Genomic DNA, 26,980 nt, shown 5'->3' on the forward strand with positions numbered 1-26,980 from the left:
TGGCAGAGAGAGCATTCAGACTGCCTCCTACAGACCTTCAGTGGCCGCTTCTGTTTTAAGATGGCCCAGGGGTGACCCTGGGATGCACGGTTCTTTTGTCTGCGGGACCACTGCCTTCTGGGAATAGGACCTGCTGTCTTCTAGTTGTTGTCCCGTCTCCGCCTCCAACCACGGCCTTCCGTGGGAGCTGCCACAGTTCCAACACAAGCCCCGCTCCCTGCAGCCAACTGGAGGTGGGCTCATGAGTGGTTTCTTGGCATCGCTGGAAGTGCCTTGAGAAGCAGGAGATACGAGAGCCAGCAGGAGTAGCTGTTGTGCGAGAAGGGAAGGAAGCAGAGGGCGCAGTGAGAGTTCTGGAAGCATGGCGTCCTCCAAACCTGAGGCGCTACTCCCTTCCTGCAAGATGGCGGCACACTTCTTCCTGCAAATAGGCCAGATATCCTGAGAGCTTCCTGGAAAATCCCCTTTGCGGTAGAAAGTCCAAGTTTGGGGCTTTTGCTGCCCACGACCAGGAGAGTCCTAATAGCACCCAATCCTAAGCAAACACCACTACCGACTGACCCGATACTCAGTTTCCTTAACTCTATCCATTGAACACCCCTGTGAAAACCTCCCTTCCCTCTGCCACTTCCTCCCCTCACTTCAGAGAAGCAATGCTTGAAAATTATAAAAGAGAAATTCACCTTAATGCTTGGGGGACACTGTGAGGGAACAGTTTCCTCCAGAAGCCGTGGTGGCCTCAGTGCGGAGGGCTTCCAGGAAGGTTACATACGATTGTGAAGAGCTGGGCAGGAATCTTTTCATTCCTGACCTTCAGGTAAAGGCCTTACACTGTGAGGCTGGCTCCCCTGAAGAGGTTTCAATCTTTTTTAGGATGAGTGCAACCAGGTGCTGAGAAAATGCAAAAGGAATTTGGACTTCTCATGAACAGTTTTCCGAGAAGATCCCGAAGTGCTTCTAACTTTTGTTAAAGCTGAAGCAAGGGTGAATTAATGAAAAGTAACAGGGGGGCACCTGGGTGGCTCAGTCGGTTAAGCTCCAGACTTCAGCTCAGGCCATGATCTTGAAGTCTGTGAGTTTGAGCCCTGCGTTGGGCTCTGTGCTGACAGCTAAGAGCCTAAAGCCTGCTTCAGATTCTGTGTCTCCCTCTCTCTCTCTCTCTGCCCCTCCTCTGCACACATTCTGTCTCTCTCTCTCAAAAATAAATAAACATTAAAAAAAAAAAAAAAGGAATTTACCACCCTAGGAAAGGGTGGTAAATTGAATAACAAAAAGCACTAACATAGAGAAGTTACCGCAATCGTAGAACAGAGAGGTCATAGTATAGCAGTGCCTTTCATGGTTGAAGCCTTGTTGACCATGTAGGTTTTATTATGATTCGGGTATGGTGAGGCCAACAGATCAGGAGGTGACTGCCATGGGAAAGTCTTTTGTCACAGTTCCCGAGAGGAATGGGCACGCAGTGCCACACTGGGCCATGCAGGGAAGCACCAGGGGAAGCTGGGACACATAGCCTTGAGGTGATTAGGGCAGGAGGAGGGTGTCCTCAAGAGTGACAGCCAAAACAGGCGGTGGCTGGGGGTGTGGAGGCTGGACCGGTTGGTTTGCATATGAAAGGTTCGCTGGCAGGCAGGTCTGGCCCCAGGATGTGAACGCATCAGAAACACATGGTTAATACAGGTCTCTGCTCCATAATCATTTATGACTTACACGAGGAAACTTGAAGTGTCTTCTAATCCTAGTGAAATACTTGATCTGTGGTTCCTTTCATATATATCATATATATGATACTAATATGATATATATATCTATATCTATATCTATCTATCTATCTATCTATCTATGATACTAATTTCATTGATTTAGTTTTTGTTTTGTTTTGTTTTCTTTGAGAGACAGAGAGTAAGCATGGGAGGGGGGAGACACAGAATCCAACGCAGGCTCCAGTCTCTGAGCTATCAGCACAGAGCCTGACGCGGGGCTCAAACTCATGAACTGTGAGGTCATGACCTCAGCCGAAGTCCGATGCCTAACCGACTGAGCCATTTGGTGCCCATATTGATGCTTTAGTTTAAGAAGCTAACGGTTTATGATTGACGGACGAGTAATACTATGACAGCACTTGAATTCTTCTTTGAAAATCCTTTGCACACTTTGCACCTCAGTAATGATTTGTATTCTACTTCCTGTAAAATGACAGCAAAAATTCTTTGCTAAGACTTTGTGCACAGTAGTGATGTTCAGTAGCTTTTATAGGTCAGTGTTCAAAAATTATTTCCGGTTTTTAGTTATGCGTTGTTTTAGCCAAAGGCTTGGAATAGGAGAAAGTTCCGTTGTTTTTCACCACACAGTTGTTCACCAAAGGGGCAATAATTTCTGTGAGGTGATGATTTTTATTTTTATAGTTCAGTGCCTGTTAATTCTGGGGACTGTGTTACAGACTATTAAAGGCACTTGACTTCAGTGTTTGCAAAACACAACCTACTGATCCTTCCTCGTAAACGCCTCCAAGTACCTCGCCAGGTGCCCTCTACCGTGACCCTGGGGGCTTTCCCAGGCTAAATACTCCCGATGTCTGTGTGTCCCTGGATCCAGTCTGGCCTGGATCTTTTCACAGACACGGAAACACTTGTTCTGCAACATCAAATCGCTCCACCATTTGTGCCACTGTGTTTCAGTTTGTTTTGGGTAGTCCATGAACACGAGGAGGAAAACACCTACTGAATGACGTGCTCCTTCATTTTCAAGGAAACCACCTGCTGACATCACCACTTCTTCCAAACTCGTGGGTCACCATGCACTTTTGTTTAGCCGAATGACAGAGGCGAAAGAGGGATCTTTGGATGAGAGTCACAGCCAACGTTTATAGAGCACGTCCTGTGGTTTCAGGACTCCTCGTGATCCTTGGACGTGTGCCACTGTTCTCCCCACTTCGCGAATGAGCAATCGAGGGGTAAGGAGGTCAGCTTGCTCGAGGTCACAGTCACGAACTCCAGAGACTGTTCTGAAACCTCCACGGACCGCCTCAGGGTGGCCCTGCAGTTACTTTTATCATGTAACAGCGCAGAATGAGAATCCAATGTATCACCTGTGGAAGGCGTATTAAGTGGACACCCATGGACCCATCTCCCCAACCCTCTGCCCCCACCGGGTGCAGCGCCTCTCCCCAGTGTCCTACAACACCTGCTCTGCCTCACCCACCGCATTCGGGCCTGCCCCCAAAGGCCAGGCTTGTTTTCCTTAAGCAAAACAAAACAAAAACCTTCTGCCAGTGGTCCTTACCATTACAGGGAGGGAGCCCTTTGGGCATCTTGTGAGAGCGATGGACTGGACCTACGCCCAGGAAAAATGACAGAGCCACAAGACCTTGGAAAGGACTGGAAGGTTTCACCTGTGCCCTGAAGTGTGGGGAGCAAAAGACAGAACTACTTAGCAGTTCTACTGAGATAACCAATTACAATGAGGGGTGGAGGCTGGGCCATCGTGGGCAAACTGGCGGGGGTCTCACCTTCCTCGGGCTCCGTCCCTGGACTGCTGTCGTCGTCCACGCCTCGCCTAGAACCTTCTCCCCAGGCATCTGGCCCACCACTGTTGTCCTAGTGATCCCATCTCAATGGCGTGGCTATGACACCCCTCTTTGGATGTGATGCAGGCTCTACGTAGGGTATGGTACAAATGCGAAGTAATCAATGCTTACCTGTCCATTAGGATCTGCCGGAAGCCCCGCCTCCTCTGTCGAATCTTCTGACTGCACCAAACAATGTGGGCCATGTGAGCACAGGTGGTCGGGCGGCTCACGTGCTCATCCCGTCCTGCCTCGGTGGGTTCAGAGCACACATGCTGGAGCCGATTTTCCAGATTTCAACCTGGCTTGGCTGCTTCCTCACTGTGTGACTTTGGGAAAGTTACTTAACCTCCCTGGGCGATGATTTTTCTGTGTCTATCTAACAGGGTTCCTGCAGGGATTAAATTTGCCAAGTATTTAGAACAGTATCTGGCACCGAGTAGGAACTACAGAAGCCATTAGCTCTTGCTGTTATCTCGAGGCCATAATCTTGTCAAATGCCTACTTTAAGAAACTGGCTCTTATCAGCCCTTCCCAACGCTGTCCACACACCCAGTGGGTGGGGTGTTCGGACACACTCCCCAAGTTTCCGACCAAGGTGGCTGAGAAGGTCACGAACCAGAGGCTGGAAAGCCAAGTGCCTGCTGCTCCTGCCCTAACCACTTGTTTGCGAAAGAGCCCGCCTCCAGCTGAGCAAAGAAACAAGGGCTTGGAGCCGATTTAATCCTCTTGGTTGGCTGCCCCATCCCCACACTCGGATGGCCCGGTGCCTGGGCTGCAGTTGGAACAGGCTTTCCCACTTTATCTTACTTGATGCGGGCGCTGCCAGGGCAGACCGTGACCCCACCCTGACGTGAGGAAATTGAGACTCGGAGGGCAGGGTGATCTGCCGAGCACACAAACCCGCGTCTCCGCCGGAGCCAGCACTTGCCTGGCCCGCACGGGGAAGACACCAACAGCTTCACCCCCCAGATGTCCTCCTTCCTCCACCGTCACTGGTGCTGCTTCTGGCTCTTCTCCCTACCTCAGGCTTTAAAGCCCAGAGCGGAGTCTCTGCCTTCTTTCTGCTGTGCGTCCCTTCCAGCCGCACTGCAAATGCCCCACCATGTGACGGCCTCCCCAATAGGTCTCCAGCCTGACGCACGCAAGATCCACAAGATCCGCAAGATCCGAGTTACAGCCTCTCGGTTCCCAAGTGTGTGCCGGGCAGCACCACTCAGCAGTCCCCAAACACCGGAAACTCCGCAAAACCCAAGCCGGCCCCTGTCGTGTCACTGTCCCCTCTGCCACCAACTGCCCTTCCTGGGTTTGTGGTTCTCTGAATTACCAGATGCCCGCTTACTCTCCTGCTTGGTATCTACAGCCCCTGCTTCCTACAGTAGTCTGTCACCTTTGTCCAGGCCATCTCTGGAACATTCCACACACCCATCTCCTTTCTGGTCACTCTGCTTGCTCCCTCAGTGTCACTGCAGTCTCCAGAGGGGTCCCCTACTTCGAGTCCCTCTTGCTCCTGCAACAACTGTGATCTGCATGAGGGACAGATTTCGGAGCGTGTTCCCTAGAGCTGCCTTACAGGAAGGTGGCACTTAACACTCATATTCTGTTATAGGATGACCCTTGTACAACGTGGGGGCTCGGGGCACTGCCCCGATGCAGGAGAAAATTGTGTAACTTCTGACTCCCCCAAAACTTAACTACTAATAGCCTACTGTTGACCGGAAGCCTTCCTGATGACAAATACTTGTTCAAAACATCTTATGTATATTTATTATATATTCTTATAGTCAAGCTAGAGAAAATGTTATTACGAAAAATGGTAAGATATATTCACAGTACTGTGCTTATTGAAAAGAAATCCACGGGGCGCCTGGGTGGCGCAGTCGGTTAAGCATTCGACTTCAGCCAGGTCACGATCTCGCGGTCCGTGAGTTCGAGCCCCGCGTCGGGCTCTGGGCTGATGGCTCAGAGCCTGGAGCCTGTTTCCGATTCTGTGTCTCCCTCTCTCTCTGCCCCTCCCCTGTTCATGCTCTGTCTCTCTCTGTCCCCAAAAAAATAAATAAACGTTGAAAAAAAAAATTAAAAAAAAAAGTATTGTATTTATTAAAACAACCGTATTAAAATAGATTCAAGGTACCTCTGACACCAATTACCTTCTCCCCCGCCAGAAGCCTACTGCAAAATTGCAATAAAGTTAAGATCCAAGTTTCTCAAAGAACTTTAGGAATCCTATAACCAACTCAAGTTAACATTTAGCTATGACTAAGGAGTCTGTCCAGCTGTTGGCCAAAAACCTAAATGTGATCCTTCAGACCCAACACAGGCACCAAGGCTGTACCGGGGAAGCAGCCCTCCCCGCCGCTGACCTGCAGATGGCTACTGCGCGGCCGCCCCGGGGGGCGGGGAGGGGTCACCTGCAGTCAAGGACTCCACACCTGGGCCCCCACCCCTGCTCTTCCGCCTCTGAATTCCCGGCCTCCCCGCCTTCCTTCAGAGCCTCTGGATCTCCTGCCTCGGACACCTCTGCTGAGACCTCTGTGGGCTGGGGGAGCACCTCCCTCCCCTGGGTTAGTCTCTTGTTGACACTATAGCAGTGATTACAGACTCTAATTCCATTTGGCTCTCTCTGCAGCTTTACTGAGGTAGAACTGACGAAGTTGTAGTAATATATTTCAGATGTACAGTACGATGATGTGGTATCCAGTAGTCCCCCTTATCTGTGGTTTCAGATACCCGAGGTCAACCCCTGTCCGGAAGCACACGACCCTCCTGCTACTTTATCAGAAGGTCAGCAGTGGCCTAACACTATGCCCCAAGGCCCAGGGCACACACCTCACCGCATCACCTCGCGTGGGCATCTTGTCATCTCATGGCAGCATGAGAAGGGGGATACGGTGCAGAAACGTATTTTGAAGAGACCACATTCACGTAACTCTTATCACAGCACATTGTAATTGTTCTATTTTATTACTGTTAATCTCTTGCTATGCCTAATTCATCAACTAGACTTTATCATGATATTTATGTGCAGGATAAAGCCCCGGTATGTACTGGGTTTGGTACCATCTGTGCTTTCAGGCATCCACTGGGCGTCTTGGAACAAATGCCCGGGGTGGGGTGGGGGGTGGCTAGTGCACATATACATGACTTGTGAAAGGGTTCCTACCATCAAGTTAATGAGCCCAACCATCACCTTGCAGAGTTACACGCCCCCCCCCCGGCCCCACCTTTTTTGGTGAGAGTGCTTCTGGTCTACTCTCTAAGCAAACTTCCATTGTAACAGTACAGTATCATCATCACCATGTTAGATCCTCAGAACTAATTCACCTTGTAGCTGAAAGCGTGTACCCGACGTGGAGAGCGTTACGCTCGGGGCAAGAAGCTGGATGAAGACCAACAGCACGCGGTGTCGCTTCTATGTAGCATCTTTACGAAGTTGAACCCATAGAAACAGGAGGATGGTGGCTGCCAGGGGCCGGCGGGAGACTGGCCTGTTGTCTGAAGCCACTCCTCTGACGCCTGGCAGCCCAGCCCTCTCCGGCTCCTGACAAAGACGCTCACAGCTTACTTCATTCTTCTGAACAAGCATCCTCACCTCTCAGTTTGAAAAATATGGGATAACAGCCGCCGTACGGGAAAACCACAGCAGCAGGAGAAGCGAGTTCTGGTCAACCTCTCTTGTTCAGTTAGCAGTGTAGCGCTGGTGGGTCCCTTCATTTTGGAGGCCGGGCCTTCTCGTCTGCAGAATGAGGTTACTTGACTAGATTTTGTTGAATGTTCCTTTCAGATCTAATATGCCAAAATTCTATGAATCATGCTTCTAAAACTACCTTCTGAAAAAGTTTAAAAAATAAAGCAGCAGAATGAAGCTAAACATGTTTTAAAAATTGTATTTACAGGGTAACCTTTACGAAGTAGCATTTAAAAATAAACCGTCTCACAACTCAAACGCCCGATAGTGTTGCCCTCACACTGGCCGGCAAATATTTATCATATGTCTGCCGCATGCCGGGCACATATACACAGCGTTTCCTCTCCTCTCCTGTGAAAGAACACTTAGCGCTTCTTCCAGGTAAACTTTCTGCGGGCTCCCTCCTGGCCTGGCTTCTTCCGTTCTCTGACCCGTGGATCGGCAGTCAGCAGTCCAGCTGCAGTGTAGAGAGAGAGGCCTTTATGAACCATGGAAATAGCACGCTGCCTAGCCGGAAAGCAACCAGACCTGTAATAATTTACCAGCCTGGAATAAATCTCATGAGAGCAGTTTGCTTTCACTCTTTTAGGACATTCTCCCCATTTCGAGACAAACACCAGCTACGTTGTTTGAGTCTGCTCTCCTTACTTATCCCATGAGGGCCATGGGTTCTTGTAGTTTTTAAGCCTGTTCAACTTAAGTCTGCTCTTATGTGGGCGGGCACTCTTCACTGTGACTGGACTTACGTCGCCGACTTATTATTACAGGTGTGGAAGTTCGAATGGAGAAGAGGCAGAAAAGCAGCACTGTATGGTGAAGTAAGAGGGAGTATATGGGCACTATAGGTTAAGAACATGAGTTCACAAACACATACAGTATGACTTATCAAACATATCTGAGAAAAGAAACTTCTGGAAGCTTCCACTCTCTTAATCATCAGGAGCAATTAAGATTTCTAGGCAATTAATGAGTTATTCTCAAACATATGCCCCAAATAATGTGCCCCAGTGGTGGCTGGAACCACAGATTTCAAGAATACCAGTGATAAGAAAGCTCTTACATTGCTTTTATAAATATGTAAACAGACCCCAGTCTTTCAGTGTCTTTCTCACTCTTCCAAAACTAGCACTTCTTGTCACTGCATACAGGTGCAGGTATCTTATTAGGAGTATGTGAATGGCCGTAAAGCAAAGGGAAACCTCAATCACTTGTTATGTAAGTTTTTGCATTTACTTGTCTTTAAAAGGCATGGAATAGGGGCGCCTGGGTGGCGCAGTCGGTTAAGCATCCGACTTCAGCCAGGTCACGATCTCACGGTCCGTGAGTTCGAGCCCCGCGTCGGGCTCTGGGCTGATGGCTCAGAGCCTGGAGCCTGTTTCCGATTCTGTGTCTCCCTCTCTCTCTGCCCCTCCCCCGTTCATGCTCTGTCTCTTTCTGTCCCCAAAATAAAAATAAACGTTGAAAAAAAAAATTTTTAAAGGCATGGAATAAAACAGTATTTTGGACAAAATGCAGACATGACTTGTCTAAATTCTAGTTTGAATTATAAATAATAACACTTTATTACTTTTTAATATACACAGTAAGTCAAACTAGCAGAACTGTTAAGTAAGGTCCTACAAGTTATTTTAATGACTAGATATGAATCCCACAAAACAGTGGGTTTCTTAAAAATCAATTTGTTTACAGACTTTTAAGAGGCTTAAAAACTCAACTAACTTAAGCCCTAGGCGGTGCTGATCTGCAGCACGGAGTGAGGACCCAGGGGCTCCTGTGGGAGGGCAGGGGGTGCAGAGGCCAGCTTGCGTGCCCAGAGGGGAAGTGCAGGCACAGAGGCGCTAAGTGACTCGCCCAGGCCATGCAGCCAGCGCTTTCTTCCCTTTGTGAACAGTTCAAGGGTGACCTTCAGCTAGAACTGCCCTGATTTGTAGTTAAGTGTGAAAGTGGGGCCCTAATGGACATATTGACTGTGTATTCTTTCTCACACTGCACAGACTCTTGTATTCATGGTGAGGTGACAAGAGTGTTGCAGTGAATGAGACAACATAAAATTCACAGCCACATCACAGTGGAAAAACAAAAATCTCCAATGAGTTGGAAACAGTATGGGCTTGGTTATTACACCAAACAGTTACAAATTTCTATGATAGAACAATCACCGGGGGGCGCCTGGGTGGTTCAGTCGGCTGAGTGACCGACTTCGGCTCAGGTCATGATCTCACGGTTTGTGAGTTCGAGTCCCGTATCAGACTCTGTGCTGCCAGCTCAGAGCCTGGAGCCTGCTTCGGATCCTGTGTCTCCCTCTCTCTCTGCCCCTCCCCCACTCATACTCTGTCTCAGAAATAAACAAACATTAAAAAAATAAAACCAAAAAACCAAAAAACCAAAGAAACCCATCACCGGTTCACCTGTGAAACACAATGGAGTAGCGCTTGCTACACTGGATAAGAGGTTAGGCCTTAAAGGCCAAAAGAAACTTTCCCGGACGCCGGGAGGACCTCCTTTTCTTTTTTTAATTCAAACTCACCTCACAGAAATCAAAACCGTAAAACACTGTTATGATCCTGGAGCACGAAAAGAGAAGCCAGCAATCTGCGATACCAAGTACTCTCTGATTTCTGGTAACTGGTGCGGGACTCCGTGACCACTTACAGATCGCACGGAGACAGCTGCCCCCCCACCCCCAACTCCCACCTCAGCGCGTACCTTGTCTCATCCACTCGACCTCTTCCTCGGTGACAAAACTGCACAAGGCTTTGGCCATCGCCAAGCGTATGGCTCCCGCCTGCGAAGACCGCCCACCACCCGACACGGTGCAGGTCACATCGTGTTTTCCAAGCCGGTCCAGGAAGTGGAAAGGGAACATCAGCTGTTCTCTAAAACGCGTCACAAGGAAAGGAAGTTTACTGTAAAGATACCCGCTTTAGGAACTGCTCACATTCTCAACATGTATACAAAGCGTATGAGGCTTGCCAGAGATCATACTTCATGGCCAAACCCATTAAGTGAAGGACGGCTGGTATTTCTGATACTTGGAATGCGAGGTTGACTCCTTCTTCCTGGATACGGCGATATACGCTCTCTCACTGCTGACCCCTTTTTCTCTCACGAGAACCTTGCGAAGCTCGAGGATAACCTCGTAAAGAAGCCTCAAAGTGGGGGACCTCCCCTCGTCAGCTGAATCTCTCTGGATTCAGTCGGCAAGCAACGTCAAATGCCATCTGGACTCGCTGAACAAGGCGTACCATAAATACCTGTCTAGTGTGTGCTGTATATCCTGGCGTGGTTGGTTTTTAAAAGTCTTGGCACCACATTCCACTCCTCTCACCCCCACGCTCCCCCTGCCGAAACACCCATTCCTATTACCAGTTCTCGAAGTGGCGGGGTCCCACTACCCGCCAGGTGCCAGGTGACGCCGCACAACCCCGGCCAGGCCTGCTTCCCGCAGCAGTCAGGGAGTGCCCACTCGGGCACGGGCAGGCACCCCCGGATTAGAGACCGGAACACAGACACGACACGGCCCTGGAGCTTCTCTCGCTCAACCCAGCAAGTATTCGAACATCATTTATGTACCAGGTACAGTGTTCACCACTGCCTCTGTCAGGGACTTGGATTTTGCTATTTTTTCTTTGAAGTTTTTTAAACCTTTATTTATTTTGAGAGAGAGACAGAGTGTGAGCAAGGGAAGGGCCGAGAGAGAGGGAGACACCGAATCAGAAGCAGGCTCCAGGCTCCGAGCTGTCAGCACAGAGCCTGTTGGGGGGCTCGAACTCACGAACTGCAAGATCACGACCTGAGCCGAAGTCGGACGCTCAACCGACCGAGCCGCCCAGGGGCCCCTGCTATTTTGCCTTAATACCTCTACTGAATATTTAGCAAAGCCAATTTATATTGCATTTGCTTGCTTTATCTGACAGTGTGGCTTTCTGGACCCCAAATAAAGCTTATTGTCCCACAGTGATGCTGAAAGACTGATGCGGATGGGACATTCACATTGTACTCCTTGGACTGCATGAGCAAAATAATCGCATGTAGATACATGGGCAGAACCTTCTCTCTGAACAAGACCTTCCAAGAACATTGTTAACTGGAGTTTGCAATAGCACTGCTTCAGTAGGGATGCTGTTTCCATAGCACACGGAAGGTCTCTGCACTGATCAACGCAGGTAAGCAGTCAGTGACAGGTACGTGACATTAGTAAGAGAAGCTCTGGTCACCCACTTGTTTGGGAGCGTAAACATTTATCTGTCTTAATTCCTAAGATTCTAAGATTCCCTAACAAATGCTTACATAAAGAAACCTAGAGGGGCGCCTGGGTGGCGCAGTCGGTTAAGCGTCCGACTTCAGCCAGGTCACGATCTCGCGGTCCGGGAGTTCGAGCCCCGCGTCGGGCTCTGGGCTGACCGCTCAGAGCCTGGAGCCTGTTTCCGATTCTGTGTCGCCCTCTCTCTCTGCCCCTCCCCCGTTCATGCTCTGTCTCTCTCTGTCCCAAAAATAAATAAACATTGAAAAAAAATAAATAAATAAATAAAAAAGAAACCTAGACTAAAATTCAGAAGACGTACATTCTACCATCTACTCCAGATATACTACAGTGACTGAGACGGACCGGTCAAGGTAAGACAGACCATCGTGAAGGGTCTGGACGGTTGGGAAGCTGGTGCACACGGAGGAACAAAACTAAATTTATACGCAGATGAAAAAACACCCAAAGGGAAATGATTACCTACAGCTATCAATTTTCGCTCCTCTGGACTGCAAACGAACATAGGCAAAACCAGCCTTCATCTTCTCGCAGGCATCTCAGAGGAAATCCTGGGCTAAAAGAATCAAATTTGGGGTGCCTGGGTGGCTCAGCTGGTTGAGCGTCCGACTTCGGCTCAGGTCATGATCTCATGGCCTGTGAGTTTGAGCCCCATGTCGGGCTCTGTGCTGACAGCTCAGAGCCTGGAGCCTGCTTCAGATTCTATGTCTCCCTCACTCTCTGCCCCTCCCCTGCTCATGCTCTGTCTCTATCTCAAAAATAAATACACATTAAAAAAAATTAAAAAAAAAAAAAAGAATCAAATTTGTTTTGTTCTTTGTTATATAACCAAAGTTATTTTGAAAAAAAATAAAAATAAAACCATTTCCTTTCTCTTCTCTGAACACTACCCCTTATGGCACCAATTCAAAAGCCTGTAACTTAGCATCTGTACAAATGCATACTTTTTTTTTTTTCTGTAACCACTCAGAATGCTAACCTTATCTCCCCTATTACATGGCTAGTGTTGTGTGAGGAACGTGTTTCTTTTGTACAGATGATCAACTCAGAGTTGCTTTAATGGTTGGCTGATGGAGCAAAGGCCTTTCCAAATCAGAAGGGCTATTAATCCTTGTATCCCACAGTGCTAGGCACATAGTAACAAATGTGTAAGTGACACATGAACGAATGAACAAGTTTTCTGATAACCCTGGGAAGGCAACACAGTCAGTGCTCCCAATGATCTGTCTGCTATGTTTGTGCAAACAGCCTGAAGAAAGGGCTCCGGAGAGATAGCTAGCAGTCCAGCGGACTTTCAGAAGAGCATCTGAGAGATGAAGTCCAACTCTCTCCTGCTGACTAGCCAAGTGACCTATAAGTATCTGGGCAAAGGTCACACAACTAGAAAACAGAACTAGAAGCAAGATCATCTGATTCTCCATTCAGCTGTCTTCCTACTGGTCAGTGGTCGCCTCGCTGCGGAATCTGTAAGCTCTCGAGCTGCTTCCGCATGAGGAAAGGCCAGCCCACAGCTAGCACAGCTGCCCCAAATCCCTGCAACCGCTCAAAGACGAGATGGTCTGGGGGCCCATTCCCGCCAAGACTAGCCTTAGGCTTCCCAGAGAAGAAGTTTCTTAATGACAGAAATCGTTATCTTCAACAGCTCTGATCTCTTCACAACGCCCAGAACAGGACTGCGTACACGGACAATCCTTAGCAGATGCCTGCTGAATTCAGAGTGAAAAACAAGTTCTAAGGATTGTAAGGCTACCATTTAATTATGAGACCAAGCCATAAACTGAGACTTGTTAAATCATCGGGAGCTCTATCTGAAAGCAAACTGACAGTTAGGGTCAAATGCCTTTGCTCCAAGCAGTTCCCAATGCTCAAGTTCTGGGTCTCTCTTTGGCTTTTCTGAAGGGAAAGAAGGGCTTCCTCCACCCATCTCCCTGCGAGAGGGACAGCAGAATTAGTTCACTCCGTGAACTACAAGCTGAACGGACTTGGTTACTCTTTGACCCAGACATATATGGCAATAAAATAAACATACATTTCCTGAAGTAAGTATGCAGTCCAGAAGCTTGCACTACACTAACAGGGTTCTCTTTTCCTTACATAAGCATGGGGATCGTAAGAGCTCCTGCCCCCTTTCACCTTAAATAGCACACCACACATTCAGGGAACAGGAGGATTAAAGAGGAGGGCCTGATCATGCAGAACTTGTGTTACCTGTGGATAAGGACAGTAACTACTAGAAAAATAATAACCGTCTCCAAAAGAGGCCTTTAGATAGTGACCCACAGAGATCAAAGAGGATCACGTTTCGAGGACTTGAATTCTGATACCTGTTTATGATTAATGTCTGTTTCTCCATGGGCTACAAAGTTCCAAACATAAAGCTGCCATATTTAGCCCTGGGAACTAAAGCAAAGCCTGATGAGCTCCTATTTTAACACATAAACGTCAGGTTTCATTGCCTGCTCAATATATAATCAATTTCCTTTGAGTAGGAAAAATCCAAAGTGACAAAGCAGACTTTTTCTAATATTTCCCATGTAAGGGCCAAGGTTGGTTTTTGTTTTTTTGTGTGGATCCACTGCCCACCCCCTCGCCCCCCAACTAGGGAAACACAAGGTGGTAGTCTACTCTTCTTTCCTTCTGGCATAGTCTGCATTCCAGAATGTGAGCTACATCCCAAATACTCCACTTCCAGTAGGAGCTGATGAAGAGAGGAGGAAGATTCAACTGATGAGGAATTCTAGAGACGCTTTTCCAAAACCTGAAAAGCTACATAAAGAATAGTGGTAGCTTCCCTCTAGCTAGTTTGATAAATTAATTACACTGGTAAAGAGAAACCATCATTCAGACATACATAATCGGAAAATCGGAAGCCCCCTTAATGTAAAGAACAAAGACGAAAAGCAAACGCAAAAGCAGAAACTAACCTGTCTTGTGTCACTGGGAAGTAAAGCAGATAATCGATTCCATTTACTTTTATTCTTCCACTTCCATGCTCATAAACAACGGCTTCTGCTTTTGCACTCTTTCTTTTACCTTTAAAATATAAAATTTCTACCAGGGAAAGTCTTTTAAGATATTGGCCGTTAGGCCAATGCTTTGAGACCGATAAAAGAACATTAGATTCCTCCCCCCCCACACCCCAGAATGACAATATATACAGGGGGCATAGGGAAGTTCTAGAACTACTGTAAGTCAAACAAAAACAAAACAGGTGACTACACCATAATCCATGTAGTAAAGCTTATTATGGGGTAGTTTTGTTCCTCAATTGCATTTTAGGAATACCACAATGATTTTCAATCAGTTTCAATAAGCAGTGAGATGATTCCTATGTATTTATGATACTTGAGAAAAACGACCAATTTACAGTGTTTGTCGTTTACAATCCATCAGAGTGTATTTAATCCGACAGCTTTTACAAATATATGAGGGGTATGAAAAAATATCATCGGGAGAAATGAAAGGATTCCTCAGGAAAGGTCCCATTTCTTTGAAAACACTCGTTTCTTCAATTTTGAAGAGCTGCAAGACTATCATGTAACAGGGTCGGTCCTTAAAAGCAGCAGCAAAATGAATGTCCGCCTGGCCACAAGGAAGAAGGGAGGCGAGGACCACGTTTCACGGATTCGGTATCTGACAAGCAGATTTCCCGAGCATTTTCATTTTACACAGGAAACCTTTATTAGGAACATTTTTTCTTTCTGGCAGTTGAAAAGGTGAAAATAAAAAGATTTAACATAGATCTGCGAAAATAAAGTGTTAACGTGATTGTGTAGGCAAACATCCACATTTTTTCTTGGGGCCTTAAAAGGTTCAGATTTTCAAAACTTCAGTAGAGCCTTGAAAATCAGAAAATCCAATGTGGCATCAGTGAAAAACAAAACAAAACAAAACAAAACAAAACAAAACAAAACAAAAACACAAAGAAAAAACCCCCAAATGAACCAAATGAATACCAGGGAGCAAGAGCAAATAAAAATAACTATAGTTTCTCCGTTTTCACGAAATTTATTTTCTCTCCCCAGAGTGTCATTACCTTCGCTTGTGCTGAAGGCCATTCCTTGCCCGTCATACTGCAAGGGTTCAATCAGCTGTTTTCTTGATTGAACAGTTACACTCCTACGAAACCTCTGCACAAACTCTTCTTCTTCGGCACTGCACTCCACTGTCAATAACCTTTCTAGCAGCCGAATGAACTGTGCATACTGCAGACAATAAAATAAAAATTCATTAGAAGATGCAAGTGTAATTGCATTTGCTAAGTTTTTTCTATTTTTGTATACTTGATCTTTCCGATGTTGCTTTTCTTGATGAATTTTGACAGGATGACACCCGTGCACCTTCACATGCTGCTTTTAAACAGCGTGCAGATGCAACGCTTTCCCTGCGTACCCGCCGTGCCCAGGCTTTTCTCTTAAGAAACAAAAGACACTTACCATGCAAAGAAAAGTCCATTTCTCTGTATTCTAATTACATGAAATGGAGACTTAAATTCGTTTAAAAACATATTTAGATGATCTTCAAGTGTAATTTCTACTCTTTTATTAACTGGATCAAGAGGAGGTTCCAAAATAATTTCCAGTAAGTTATGTATCGTAAAATGGGAAGAGTTTGATTTTGAGAAAATGTACCTCTTAAATTATATTTCATAATATATTTGGCAAATATATCTTTAGCTGTTCAAGCTGTGTTACTTTAATGTTTATGATTTCCTTTAAAACCGAACAATCAAGCTATTTAAAAATTCAAGAGATACTTGACTTAAAGGGCAACCTCTTGAAATAAATTATCCCTGCTACTCTGTGCGTTTTTTTTAATAGTTCTTGAACATGTGATTAGAAAGTAAACAACTTGGTATTAACCCCTTAAAATTAGAAGCCACAGTAATCACTCTAAAGTGTTTACGCAGAAGGAGACAACTAACACTGGAGATCCTTAGTTAATGTGCAGTGTGAGACTCAATTTTTGATAACCTTATGTATGTTTTTGTCAGCCCTAAAAATCACACTCCTCTGTCACCTCTGACTTCATTGTGAACATCCGCCATTAATAATTTGAAATGTGGAGCAATCTCACCAGTAAGATTAAACAGATGGCTCCAATGACTGCTTCCTGTGCTGTTACCGCACAAGAGAAGGGAGTTTTCTGAGTAAGGGTGACACACTTTGCCACCTGTGGTACCCGGCCTGACAAAGCTCCGTTCTCGCCCTCCATTTACAGGCCTGCGTCCTTGGCTCTCAGCGCTTCTCTCAATCCCACCACACACTGACTGTGAACGTACAAAGGAGTACCTACAAGTACAGCATGGCCTTTCTCCGGGACCAGGGTGAAGGTTTAAGAAGTCCCTGCCTCCCTCATCTGGATACCAGCCATCCGTTTCAGGATTTCTGTTGCTATCCAGGACCCTAAAAGTATAGAAGACTATCGTATGCACTACATATACCATCTATGCATGTGATAGACACGTATTTTATATATATATATATATATATATATATATATATATATACACACATGTATATAAAATGTATCTATTTGTTTTGTCTTTCCTGTTGCGTACCTGTAATGAAGTCCTTGGGATGTCTTCAAAATGGGAGAAAACAAACAAACAAAAAACTAACAACCCCAAACTTGTAGTATAAAGATCAAAGCAGTCAGAAAACAGAGGACACAATGAAATGACATGTTCAATGAAGAAGCAAAGAGAGATTTTTCAGTTAGATCCATGCAGCAATACCGACTTGGCAGTTAGGATATTAGAAATTAACTCCAGATCCACCGCTCACCAAATGCCTGACACCTTGTTAAGCAAATTGCAACGTTTCCAAATCATTAATTTCTTCAATATGTTAAATGAGAAAAAGAGCAATTTAAGTACATGACTTAAAATCAACACGGGTGGCAAGGTATTAACAATGTTAGCCAGTGCCATGGAAGAAAAAAACCCTTCTTGGAGCAATCTGTGAAATTTACATTCAAATCTTCTAGAATAATCTAAATTTGGAACACCCACATATGTAAAACATCAAATTTCCTCTGATAACATTGGCATGTATTATAACATTTAGCAAAAGACTCCAATTAAAACCTAATGCGGGAGCACAAACTTTATAGGGTAGAATACTCCCCAGGGAGCTGTTAAAAATAGGAATTCCAGGAGGACACCCCTAGAAATTCTGAGGTAGGTCTGAATCTTGGGAAACCGCGTTTTCTAACCAGCATTTCAAATGACTGATGCAGGTGGTGTTACAGATTCCAAGATGAAAACTACTGTCCTTACAGATCCTGCACGCGGGTCAGCCGGGGAGCAGCACACTGCATGAAAGTAACCAACCGTGTGCTCCGTTCTTTTCTGACTTAACCTCTGAGGATTCCTTCTACTTACCATTAGCTTATACAATCAGCTATCTGCTCTACCGGAGAAAGTGAAAACTGACATCTGCAACAGTCCCCTAGAACAACTGGCCGAGCACACCAAGGCACTTACACACGAGGATCTAGACACCAGGCATGTCACTTTCCTGACCACAGTAAGGCCCTGTGGCAGACATCAGCTGTAAATATGTTCTAGAAAGGAAAACTGTCTTAGGAACACCTGCGTCTGAGAAACATTACTATGACGATCCTAAATACAGCAATTGTCTGCATTCTTATGGCACAGGTCCCCTTAAATTTAAAAGATTAATTACTCACATCTTGATCTGACAGTTTTTCCACTAACATTTCTTCTAGTTCCTCCTTAATCAGCCATCTGCTGCCAATCAGGTCTCTGTTAAAATATCACATATATTCTCTTTTAAATTAACCATGCAATTAGAGTTGTATCACAAAAGATCACACATGTAGTAGCGATTCTTGATTAGAAAACAAATTTTTGTATGCTAAAGCCTTAAAACCCAAGTAAACTATTTTTGAGAAGTGTTAGCTCATGCCCTTATTCTACCTCAGAATAAAGATACACAGTCTAGCAAATGTTTTGTTTGAGGATTTAAACATGCCACTGTGGAACTCATGTGATACTAAAAGGTACCAGGCTTCTTAAAAATTTAAATGGTGCTTACTTTTCATAATTCACTTCAAAAGAGAAGTTATGGACACAAAGTTAGCCTGTCAATGGACTAAAGTAGTATTAAGTCCAAAGAGCTAGGGGAAGGATTTACGACTTAAACAAGGGATGCTCAAACACTTGTCTTCTGCCTAAGAAAAAGTTAAGTGAACAGGCCAAAATAACCAGGTTGACAGATCTAATCCATCACAGTCTTTCACTGTAGATCTAATCTGATTCCACTGCCACATGGAAGTCCAAATCTTTGTTTTTGGTATTTCAGTGAATAGGCAGCTATATAAACAAAAATTCTAAGGACATCATCTTCAAATATAGAAATTAAGTGTCATTTAATACATAAATCTGGAATGCAGATTTAACTTTAATATCAACTTCCCCCCAAACAAAAAACTCACCTATTATTTTTTTTTTTTTAATTTTTTTTTTTTCAACGTTTATTTATTTTTGGGACAGAGAGAGACAGAGCATGAACGGGGGAGGGGCAGAGAGAGAGGGAGACACAGAATCGGAAACAGGCTCCAGGCTCTGAGCCGTCAGCCCAGAGCCTGACGCGGGGCTCGAACTCCCGGACCGCGAGATCGTGACCTGGCTGAAGTCGGACGCTTAACCGACTGCACCACCCAGGCGCCCCTAAAACTCACCTATTATTCTGGCTCCTAACTTGAATGATTAATGCTGAAATAGCAAACAAATTCCTAGCCTTTAAATATGCCTAAAAACACCAATGACAAGTGTCATGTTTTTCATTCAAATTTTTCATGTTATTTTTTTTAATGTTTATTTATTTTGAAGAGAGGGAGAGAGTATGAGCAGGGGAGGGGCAGAGAGAGAGGGAGACACAGAATCCGAAGCAGGCTCCAGGCTCTGAGCTGTCAGCACAGAGACCAATGTGGGGCTCGAACCCAGGAACTGTGAGATCATGACCTGAGCCGAAGTCGGACGCTTAACTGACTGAGCCACCCAGGAGCCCCAAATTTTTCATATGTTTTAATGCAAGAGAAGAACTTACTTGGTTTTAGTTTTTTCTGAAAATAGACCTTTGGCTTGCAACTGATTCTGACGTTTTTCTACATCTAGTAGCTTTCCATATGCTTCCTGTGGCAAATAAAATATACACACTAAAATAAGAGATACAGTACATTATTTCTACTTCCTACCTTCCCTGTGAGCAGGCTTCATTTCAGAAGTGACCTCACATAATCTAGCTGCACAGCAAATAATACTGAAAGTGCTTTTTAATTATACTATTTCTCATTCAAACTAAAGGACAGTAATTTCAATGTGATTTCTGTATCACACGCAGTGCCATACTTTAACTGATTTTTAAATAACCCTATAAGAAATTTACTCTGTAAAGAACTCTATATAAAAAAATTCCAGTGAAGTTGGTAAAAACAAAACAAAGCTATGAACTATCTTCCTTTAAGTTCCACGAGTAGGACCAAAAATTTTCCTTTAAAAAAAAAATCATAATTTATATAGCAATATGCACTTTAAACTTAGGAAATTAACCAATAAAAGTTATGGCATTTGTAGCTGAACTACTTATCTAATATTCAATATTTACATAATATTTAAGTCCTCACCATGTTAGTCTGTATCTTAAAAAGTTTGCTACTACGTTTTTCATTATTTGATTTCTTCCCATTAATTTACTTTCTAACAAAGACTGAGTATTATGTCACTTGTTAAATTATAATGCAAACGGGAAAAACTGCCATTTTGTTAGAACTTGTAAAAAGCAATAATCTGGCAATGAAGATTATCTAGAAAATACATTTTCCAAGAAATGAGTTGACAAAAGCAGAATCACTCAAATTGTCTCCCAGTTTTTTTGACTGAGCAAATTTAACTGAGGACTCACATCCACTATGTGTGTACTCATTTATAATTTTTAAAACTTTGTTTAAATGTTTTACTTATTTTTGAGAGACAGAGTATGAGTGGGGGAAGGGCAGAGAGAGAGGGAGACACAGAATCTGAGGCAGGTTCCAGGCTCCGAGCCACCAGCACAGAGCCTGACACGGGGCTCGAACTCCTGAACCACGCGATCATGACCTGAGCCAAAGTCGGACGCTTACCCAACTGAAGCACCCAGGCGCCCCCACGCATTGATAATTTACCATCATCTACCATACGGATACCCAATGAGTAGACATTTTCAAAGCATGAGATGGAGGTGACATGACTTTTATTTTCTTGCTGAGAATGACCCCTTCCAATATCATTAGCTAATGTCAGGTAATGAAGACACAGCTTATTACCAATGGATATGTCCATTCATATCTCAGTCTTGAGAATTCCAAATTTGTGAGATGTGACTTCTTTTTTTTTTTTTTAATTTTTTTTTTTAACTTTTATTTATTTTTGAGACAGAGAGAGACAGAGCATGAACGGGGGAGGGTCAGAGAGTGGGAGACACAGAATCCGAAACAGGCTCCAGGCTCTGAGCTGTCAGCACAGAGCCCGACGCGGGGCTTGAACTCACGGACCGTGAGATCATGACCTGAGCTGAAGTCGGCTGCCCAACCGACTGAGCCACCCAGGCGCCCCTGTGAGATGCGACTTCTTACACACACACACACACACACACACACACACACACACACACACAGTCACAAGGTTGTTGACAGAGTCTGTTCTAGTAAAAGGGTACGTGTCCCTTTGCCCCGGTCTGTGTATGTACCTGTGTGTACATTAACAGTGTACGTGAGTATCTCAAACAGAGTGAAACCATCGCTGGGTCAGCAATTCAAAGGAAAATTCCCAGGGAAGACGCAGCAGCACACAAGCCTAGCACTGGTTAGAAATACAACTTCTCAGGTCCCAGCCCGTACTTTCAGATGAGGAACGTCTGAGGGGGCGCCCAGTGACCTGTTTTAATGATGAGCCCAAGTGATATACACTGCAGTTTGGATGTGAACGCTAGAAGTACCAAGAGTCTAGTTCAACACAATACAGCGAAGGGACAAAATCAGTTAATCGTACTCTAGCGTGCACATTAAGCGTAACAATGTCTACAGCTACATCCGAAGTACAAATGTATCACCTGTAGCGGCACAACTACAGCGGTCTACCCCAAAGAAAGCAAAGGCAAATGTGAACCACCCACGTGTAGCATGTGTGCCTGCTACTCAACTTAAAACAAAAGTTTACCACTTCTCTCGCAAGAATCATGGCGAAGCCTCATTTGACTGTGCTGTGGGTGCTTTTAACTCACTTTAAAAGGCTAAGATACTGGGTTGTGACCCCAGCTGGATGCCACCATATCAGAATCATTTCTGTGCAACTGTTTCTAGAAAGTAATTCTCAAGTGCTCTGAACAGGTCAAATAAAGGAACAGGTAAACCAAAGGAAGAAACAACAACCTACAAAACGAATCCTGCCCCACTTGTACGAAGCAGAACAGACACGGTGCCGAGAGCACCTCACCGTGCACCTGGCACGAACCTGTGAGCAGGCAGGACATCAGCCACGCTGCCGCACCTCGGCGTCTGGGAAAGGGATGGCGCCAGTCTCTCTGGTCTGCTCCAGAGTCTGGAGATTCTGAGAATATGTAAGTCAGACACGTTGTATCTTTCAAACACAGCTAAAAAAATTGTCCAAGAGAACACCAACAATAGTAATAATGATGCCCTCCCCTGCTGGTAAGGCTCTTTTGTTATTTTCTGTAATAACTAAGGCAATAATAATAATAATAGGCCTGCCTCATAGTCAAATTTTTTTTTTTTTTAAGTTTTTATTTATTTTTGAGACAGAGAGAGACAGAGCATGAACGGGGAAGGGGCAGAGAGAGAGGGAGACACAGAATCAGAAGCAGGCTTCAGGCTCTGAGCCATCAGCCCAGAGCCCGACACGGGGCTCGAACTCATGGACGGCGAGATCGTGACCTGAGCTGAAGTCAGACGCCCAACCCACTGAGCCACCCAGGCGCCCCCTCATAGTCAAATTTCAAGTCAGTGTGTAGGCTGCTAAAGTCACCACCATCTTCCAGTGACTCTGGGACAATTTTTAGGCCCATACTCTTCTTCCCATTTTTTTTTCACTATACTATTATTACCTTCCAGGGTTATATTTAGCTCCATAATAATTTGTTAAATAGTCCAAGTGAAATAATCAGAAAAAAAGTGTGTAATATGAAAAAAACACCCATGAAAAGTACATGCCAAATTTCAAACACAGTACATTCTATTCATTTAGGGCAGATGCTTATACTTTGATGGTTGTAACCCACCAATTTACACGATTCTCATTACACCACCCCATATACTTCTTCAAACAGGAAAACACACGTCAAGTACTTAGCACAGTGCTTGACCTGTAGTAACGGTCAAGAAGTGACAGCGGGGGGCCGGGGGGGGGGGGAGGTGTGGCATTCAAGAGTCTAACAATTGAAACAGTTTTACCGGTGTACCATTTCTATTTATTCTTTCTCTTCTCTATATAATAAAACCGCTCTTGAGATTCTATCTTGGTTAGTTAGAGACAACAGCTCTCTGGAAAGTAGATTGTATAGCTTCAACTCCCTGAAGAGATGTGTACTAACGTGTATCTAAAAATCCTTGAGGGTATAAAATATGCCAGGAACTGTCAACATCACAGATTATCACTGGTAGCTTCTGGTATATTGTTAAGTTTCCACTTAATTTTTAAAGGACACTAGAGAATCAGAGTGACCCCACCTACACTAAGTTTATATACTGTATTTAATAGTATAATTTTCAAATATGACAGGAATAACCCAGATGTGAAATGCTGAATCATTAATCACAGCTATGATTAATATTTCATAAAATCAAAGCAAGCCTATCCACCCCTCGTGTCATCAGATTTCCATAATGTATGAGTCAAATTTAGAAGGTGCCTAATTTGAAAATACCAGATGCTCAGGTTGCAGAAAAAGGATACTTAAACCAAGCCCTCCCCGAGCATAAGCAATATGATTTTTAGTATCCTTCTAAAATCTGTTTTGGCTGTATTAATCATGTAGAAATTCCAATTTTAGGCAAGGTAAACAAATAAAAATTTCTTGTGGGGGTGGTATAGGAAGTCAACTGTATTTTGATACCCAAAACATACAATAATAAACTAATAGTAATTACCGTCTTAGATACTAGTTAAATAACAGAAAAGTAACCGACTTAAAATATGTTGTTTAAGAAAAAACCCACAGAGAATTCAATTCCCTAGCTAGCAATCTTCTCAATTTTTTGGCTACTGGCATATACAAAATGAAATGAAACAAACATAATATATAATTCATTTGTCACAGTTACCGCTATTTACCTAATATTCCAGGTGACATACTACCCTAGACCCTTGCTATCACTCTGTTAACACAATAGAGCTACAGAGTCTTAAAAGAGCATGCAGAGATAATGTCAGCACCAATCCGGAGCTTTTTAAAAATCAGCACTTGGCATAGTTTTAAAGGAGTTCTTTCATAATACCTCACTGTGAGGAGGATCACGATTTTAACTCCATTTTTAAAGATAAGGACACTGTATCAAAAATTTTAAATATTCACCACAGGGTTACAAAGAAGATGTAAACGACGTGAGAATTTTGCCATACTAAGTCCCCAGGACTTTGGCTTATTGGGAGTCTGGAATCTTCACATAATGAAGCCGCATGCTTCTGGGGCTGCTGTTCTTGCGCTTTATGAACACAGAAGGTTACTGAAGTCATTTAAAATAAACCAGAGAATTTCTAAATAAGTCAGCCTTCCTTCAAAAGGCAAATGAATCCCATTTATGCATAAGTTATCAGGATTAGAATTACTTGGTTTTCTTTCAAATTTTAACCAGAATAGTTTAAATACATAATGATCTACTTATTCCTTAGTTTCATACTTTTTTGGGTACAAATTCCCTATGTGGCCATGTAATTCCTTCAATTTATAGAAATACTTTGAAAATCATCCATTGTTTACTGCAAACTAGTCCTGAACGTGAGGTTTCTATAAGATGCTCAATTCCCAGAGCCGTTTTTAGAGATGCACAATCGTATCTTAAAAATTGGGGTGAGGGGGCTCCTGTCAAAGTTCAAGCAAATGCCTAATGTATCTGACACCTGTTTGCAACATCAGTGCCACCTTTCCCAAGTACTGGTCTCATGGGGCGTTAACAGGTGTTGTGGGTAGGAAGGGTTCCGTGACCCATTGTTTGAGCAGTAGTGGGTCACTGCAACAGGTTTCTTTACCGAAGGACTTTATCGTGCTGCAGCGTAGCTCCTTGTTAGAGCTCCCCAGGGTGCAATACGCAGCACTGCCAAACTCACTCAGTTTCAGAACCTTTCTCATGACGAATAGTTGATAAACTTGTGTTTCTCAGCAACCACTTTGGGAAAGGCTGCAGTAGACACGCCTGGACTTAACGAATCATCTTTTACAGAGGGTTCCCACTTCAGAGTCAAATAATCACCTCCCGTAATGAAATTTAAATAGTTTTCAACTCACTTTTAGTGAGCGAACTTAAAATTTTTCAAAAGCGTGTGTCTGCATTAACGAGTGACCCGGAATTCACATTTCCCTACAATTAAAGGCCCTGCCCAAACTCGACCATGACTGTCCAGGCTGCAGGTGCAGTTGTCTTGCACATGGGTCCAGCCTTCTTTGCCACCAGCACGGTCGGCCTGGCCAGGCTCCGGCTGCTGTGGACAAGGGGTATGTAGCCCCGGCAGGCTGGCCGACCCAAAGGCAGACCGCCCTTCCGGCCCGTCCCTTAACTATGTACACGCGGTCCTCCTCATCTAGCCCTCGGCTACTCCCAGCTCAGTCGGTCCACGGTACAGCATTTTCTTTTCTGCACAAACACGTGTATTCTCTTTAAAAACTCTTCCCTTTCCTTTACACTTGGGCTTGGCTGTTTCAGGAAAGTTCTCTCATTCTCCCTTTGCTTCCTCCTGCCGCGGCTGAAACCCTAAACTGAAACTCTAAATCATGTCTGAAAAGTATACAAGTGCTACTCGTCACATGGCTATTAAGGAAATGGAAAGCCATCCATTTTGGGTGAAAAAAGACAGATGAGCCAGTGCCAAGCAAGCGTGGAGCTCCCTTTTCAGTACTCAACCATCCTTGGAGAAACTCCCTGAGTGTCTTATTTCTTCTTCCTTAAACCACTTTTTACTGCTTAAGACACGACCTGTTTGTACTGTTCTATACTTTTTACATTACATAGGTACACCTTATTCACTACTGGGTAAAGGAAGTGTTTTTTTTTTTTTATTGACTTCCCCAGGAACCTGAGGACATACATTGTCTCCGTAGGAAAAAGGGAGTTCCAACGAAGGGGGTAACATCCTTTAGAACGTAAAACACATCTACGAAGTCTGAGACTGCCACGGATCGGCACGTTTCCTCCACTTTACGCTTTCCTATCATGCTTCACTTCTGGGAACAATAAATTGCTTTCTTCTCGTCCTCATCTTCCCTCAAAATCCTCCCGCTTCTCCACAAAGCCCGGATGGACTAATGATAGGCCAGTGGGAGACAGTGTTCACTAAAGCATTATATGTTCTCCCTCACCGTAAGCCACACCAGGACTCTCTCGTATTAGCCGCTGTAAGGTAATAGATAAGCTCCATACACATAACAAACGGCGACCAAATACTCAAAAGAGGAACCGGCATTATTACAGACGATAAAAAGGTTAACTGATGTCAGAAAGGTCTCCTGGCAGAACTGCATACAGGATCTAGATCTGTGGGGGGTTTTTTTGAGTTCTGTTTCTGCTTTGTTTTGACTGCCATGCCTCACACAATTACAGTTGGCCAAGGATGAAAACCGAGACCGGCTCAGGGTCTTTTTACCTGGTCACGTGGTAAGAAATTACACCAAAGGGACACGGTAACAACGACGATACATTTCCGAAGTGTTTAGTGCCTGCCTCGGTCTCTGGGGGCCAAGTCCTTGCTTCGTGGGACAGCAGCACGGGGCTCGCTCTCCCACAGAATGGAACACCATCCACCCCCCTCCAAGAGAAGGCAGAACAAAGGAGCCGGCAAACACACGAAGCGGCTTCAAGTTGGAACCTTTTACTTTATACCCAGTGCGGCCTTCCCCCACAGAACCACTTCTGTAAAGTGGCCAGTCAGTGAGTATTCATTCAGTCACGTACTGTTTCAAAGCAACAAAGGGTATCTGGCATGATCGGGAAAACGAGGCTGGTAGGACTGCAGTTGTGAATTCATAATAAAACTGGCCACACATGACGCTGAAGTGACTGGCGTATGTTTAGGAAAGCATTTATCCTTTCTTACCTACAGAAGTTCACCTTAAAATCCCATTCGAGAAAGTTTGGGAGACACAAGGTTTTACTAATTATCTGAACTAAACGCTCAAGTTAAGCCCGAAGATCTGTGATTCGCGGGTGTAAGCGAGGCCCCACGCTGCGAGGG

The 26,980-nt window shown here is 44.7% G+C and overlaps 1 protein-coding gene across 1 annotated transcript in view; it reads right to left on the bottom strand.

Moving 5' to 3' along the window:
* Positions 1 to 6,495: 6,495 nt before the first annotated feature.
* MRPS9 (mitochondrial ribosomal protein S9) overlaps positions 6,496 to 26,980 on the bottom strand; it is a 66,604-nt gene continuing 46,119 nt past the window's right edge. Inside the window, exons 6-11 of the mRNA XM_043603048.1 lie at positions 19,593 to 19,678; positions 18,211 to 18,286; positions 15,554 to 15,722; positions 14,442 to 14,550; positions 9,960 to 10,129; positions 6,496 to 7,710 (exon numbers count right to left, since the gene is read on the bottom strand). Coding sequence (XP_043458983.1) covers positions 7,619 to 7,710; positions 9,960 to 10,129; positions 14,442 to 14,550; positions 15,554 to 15,722; positions 18,211 to 18,286; positions 19,593 to 19,678 — 702 coding nt within the window. The 3' untranslated portion in view covers positions 6,496 to 7,618. The remainder of the gene's footprint in view (positions 7,711 to 9,959; positions 10,130 to 14,441; positions 14,551 to 15,553; positions 15,723 to 18,210; positions 18,287 to 19,592; positions 19,679 to 26,980) is intronic.

The sequence above is a fragment of the Prionailurus bengalensis genome, chromosome A3 (assembly GCF_016509475.1).
Source record: "Prionailurus bengalensis isolate Pbe53 chromosome A3, Fcat_Pben_1.1_paternal_pri, whole genome shotgun sequence".
Classification (NCBI taxonomy): domain Eukaryota; kingdom Metazoa; phylum Chordata; class Mammalia; order Carnivora; family Felidae; genus Prionailurus; species Prionailurus bengalensis.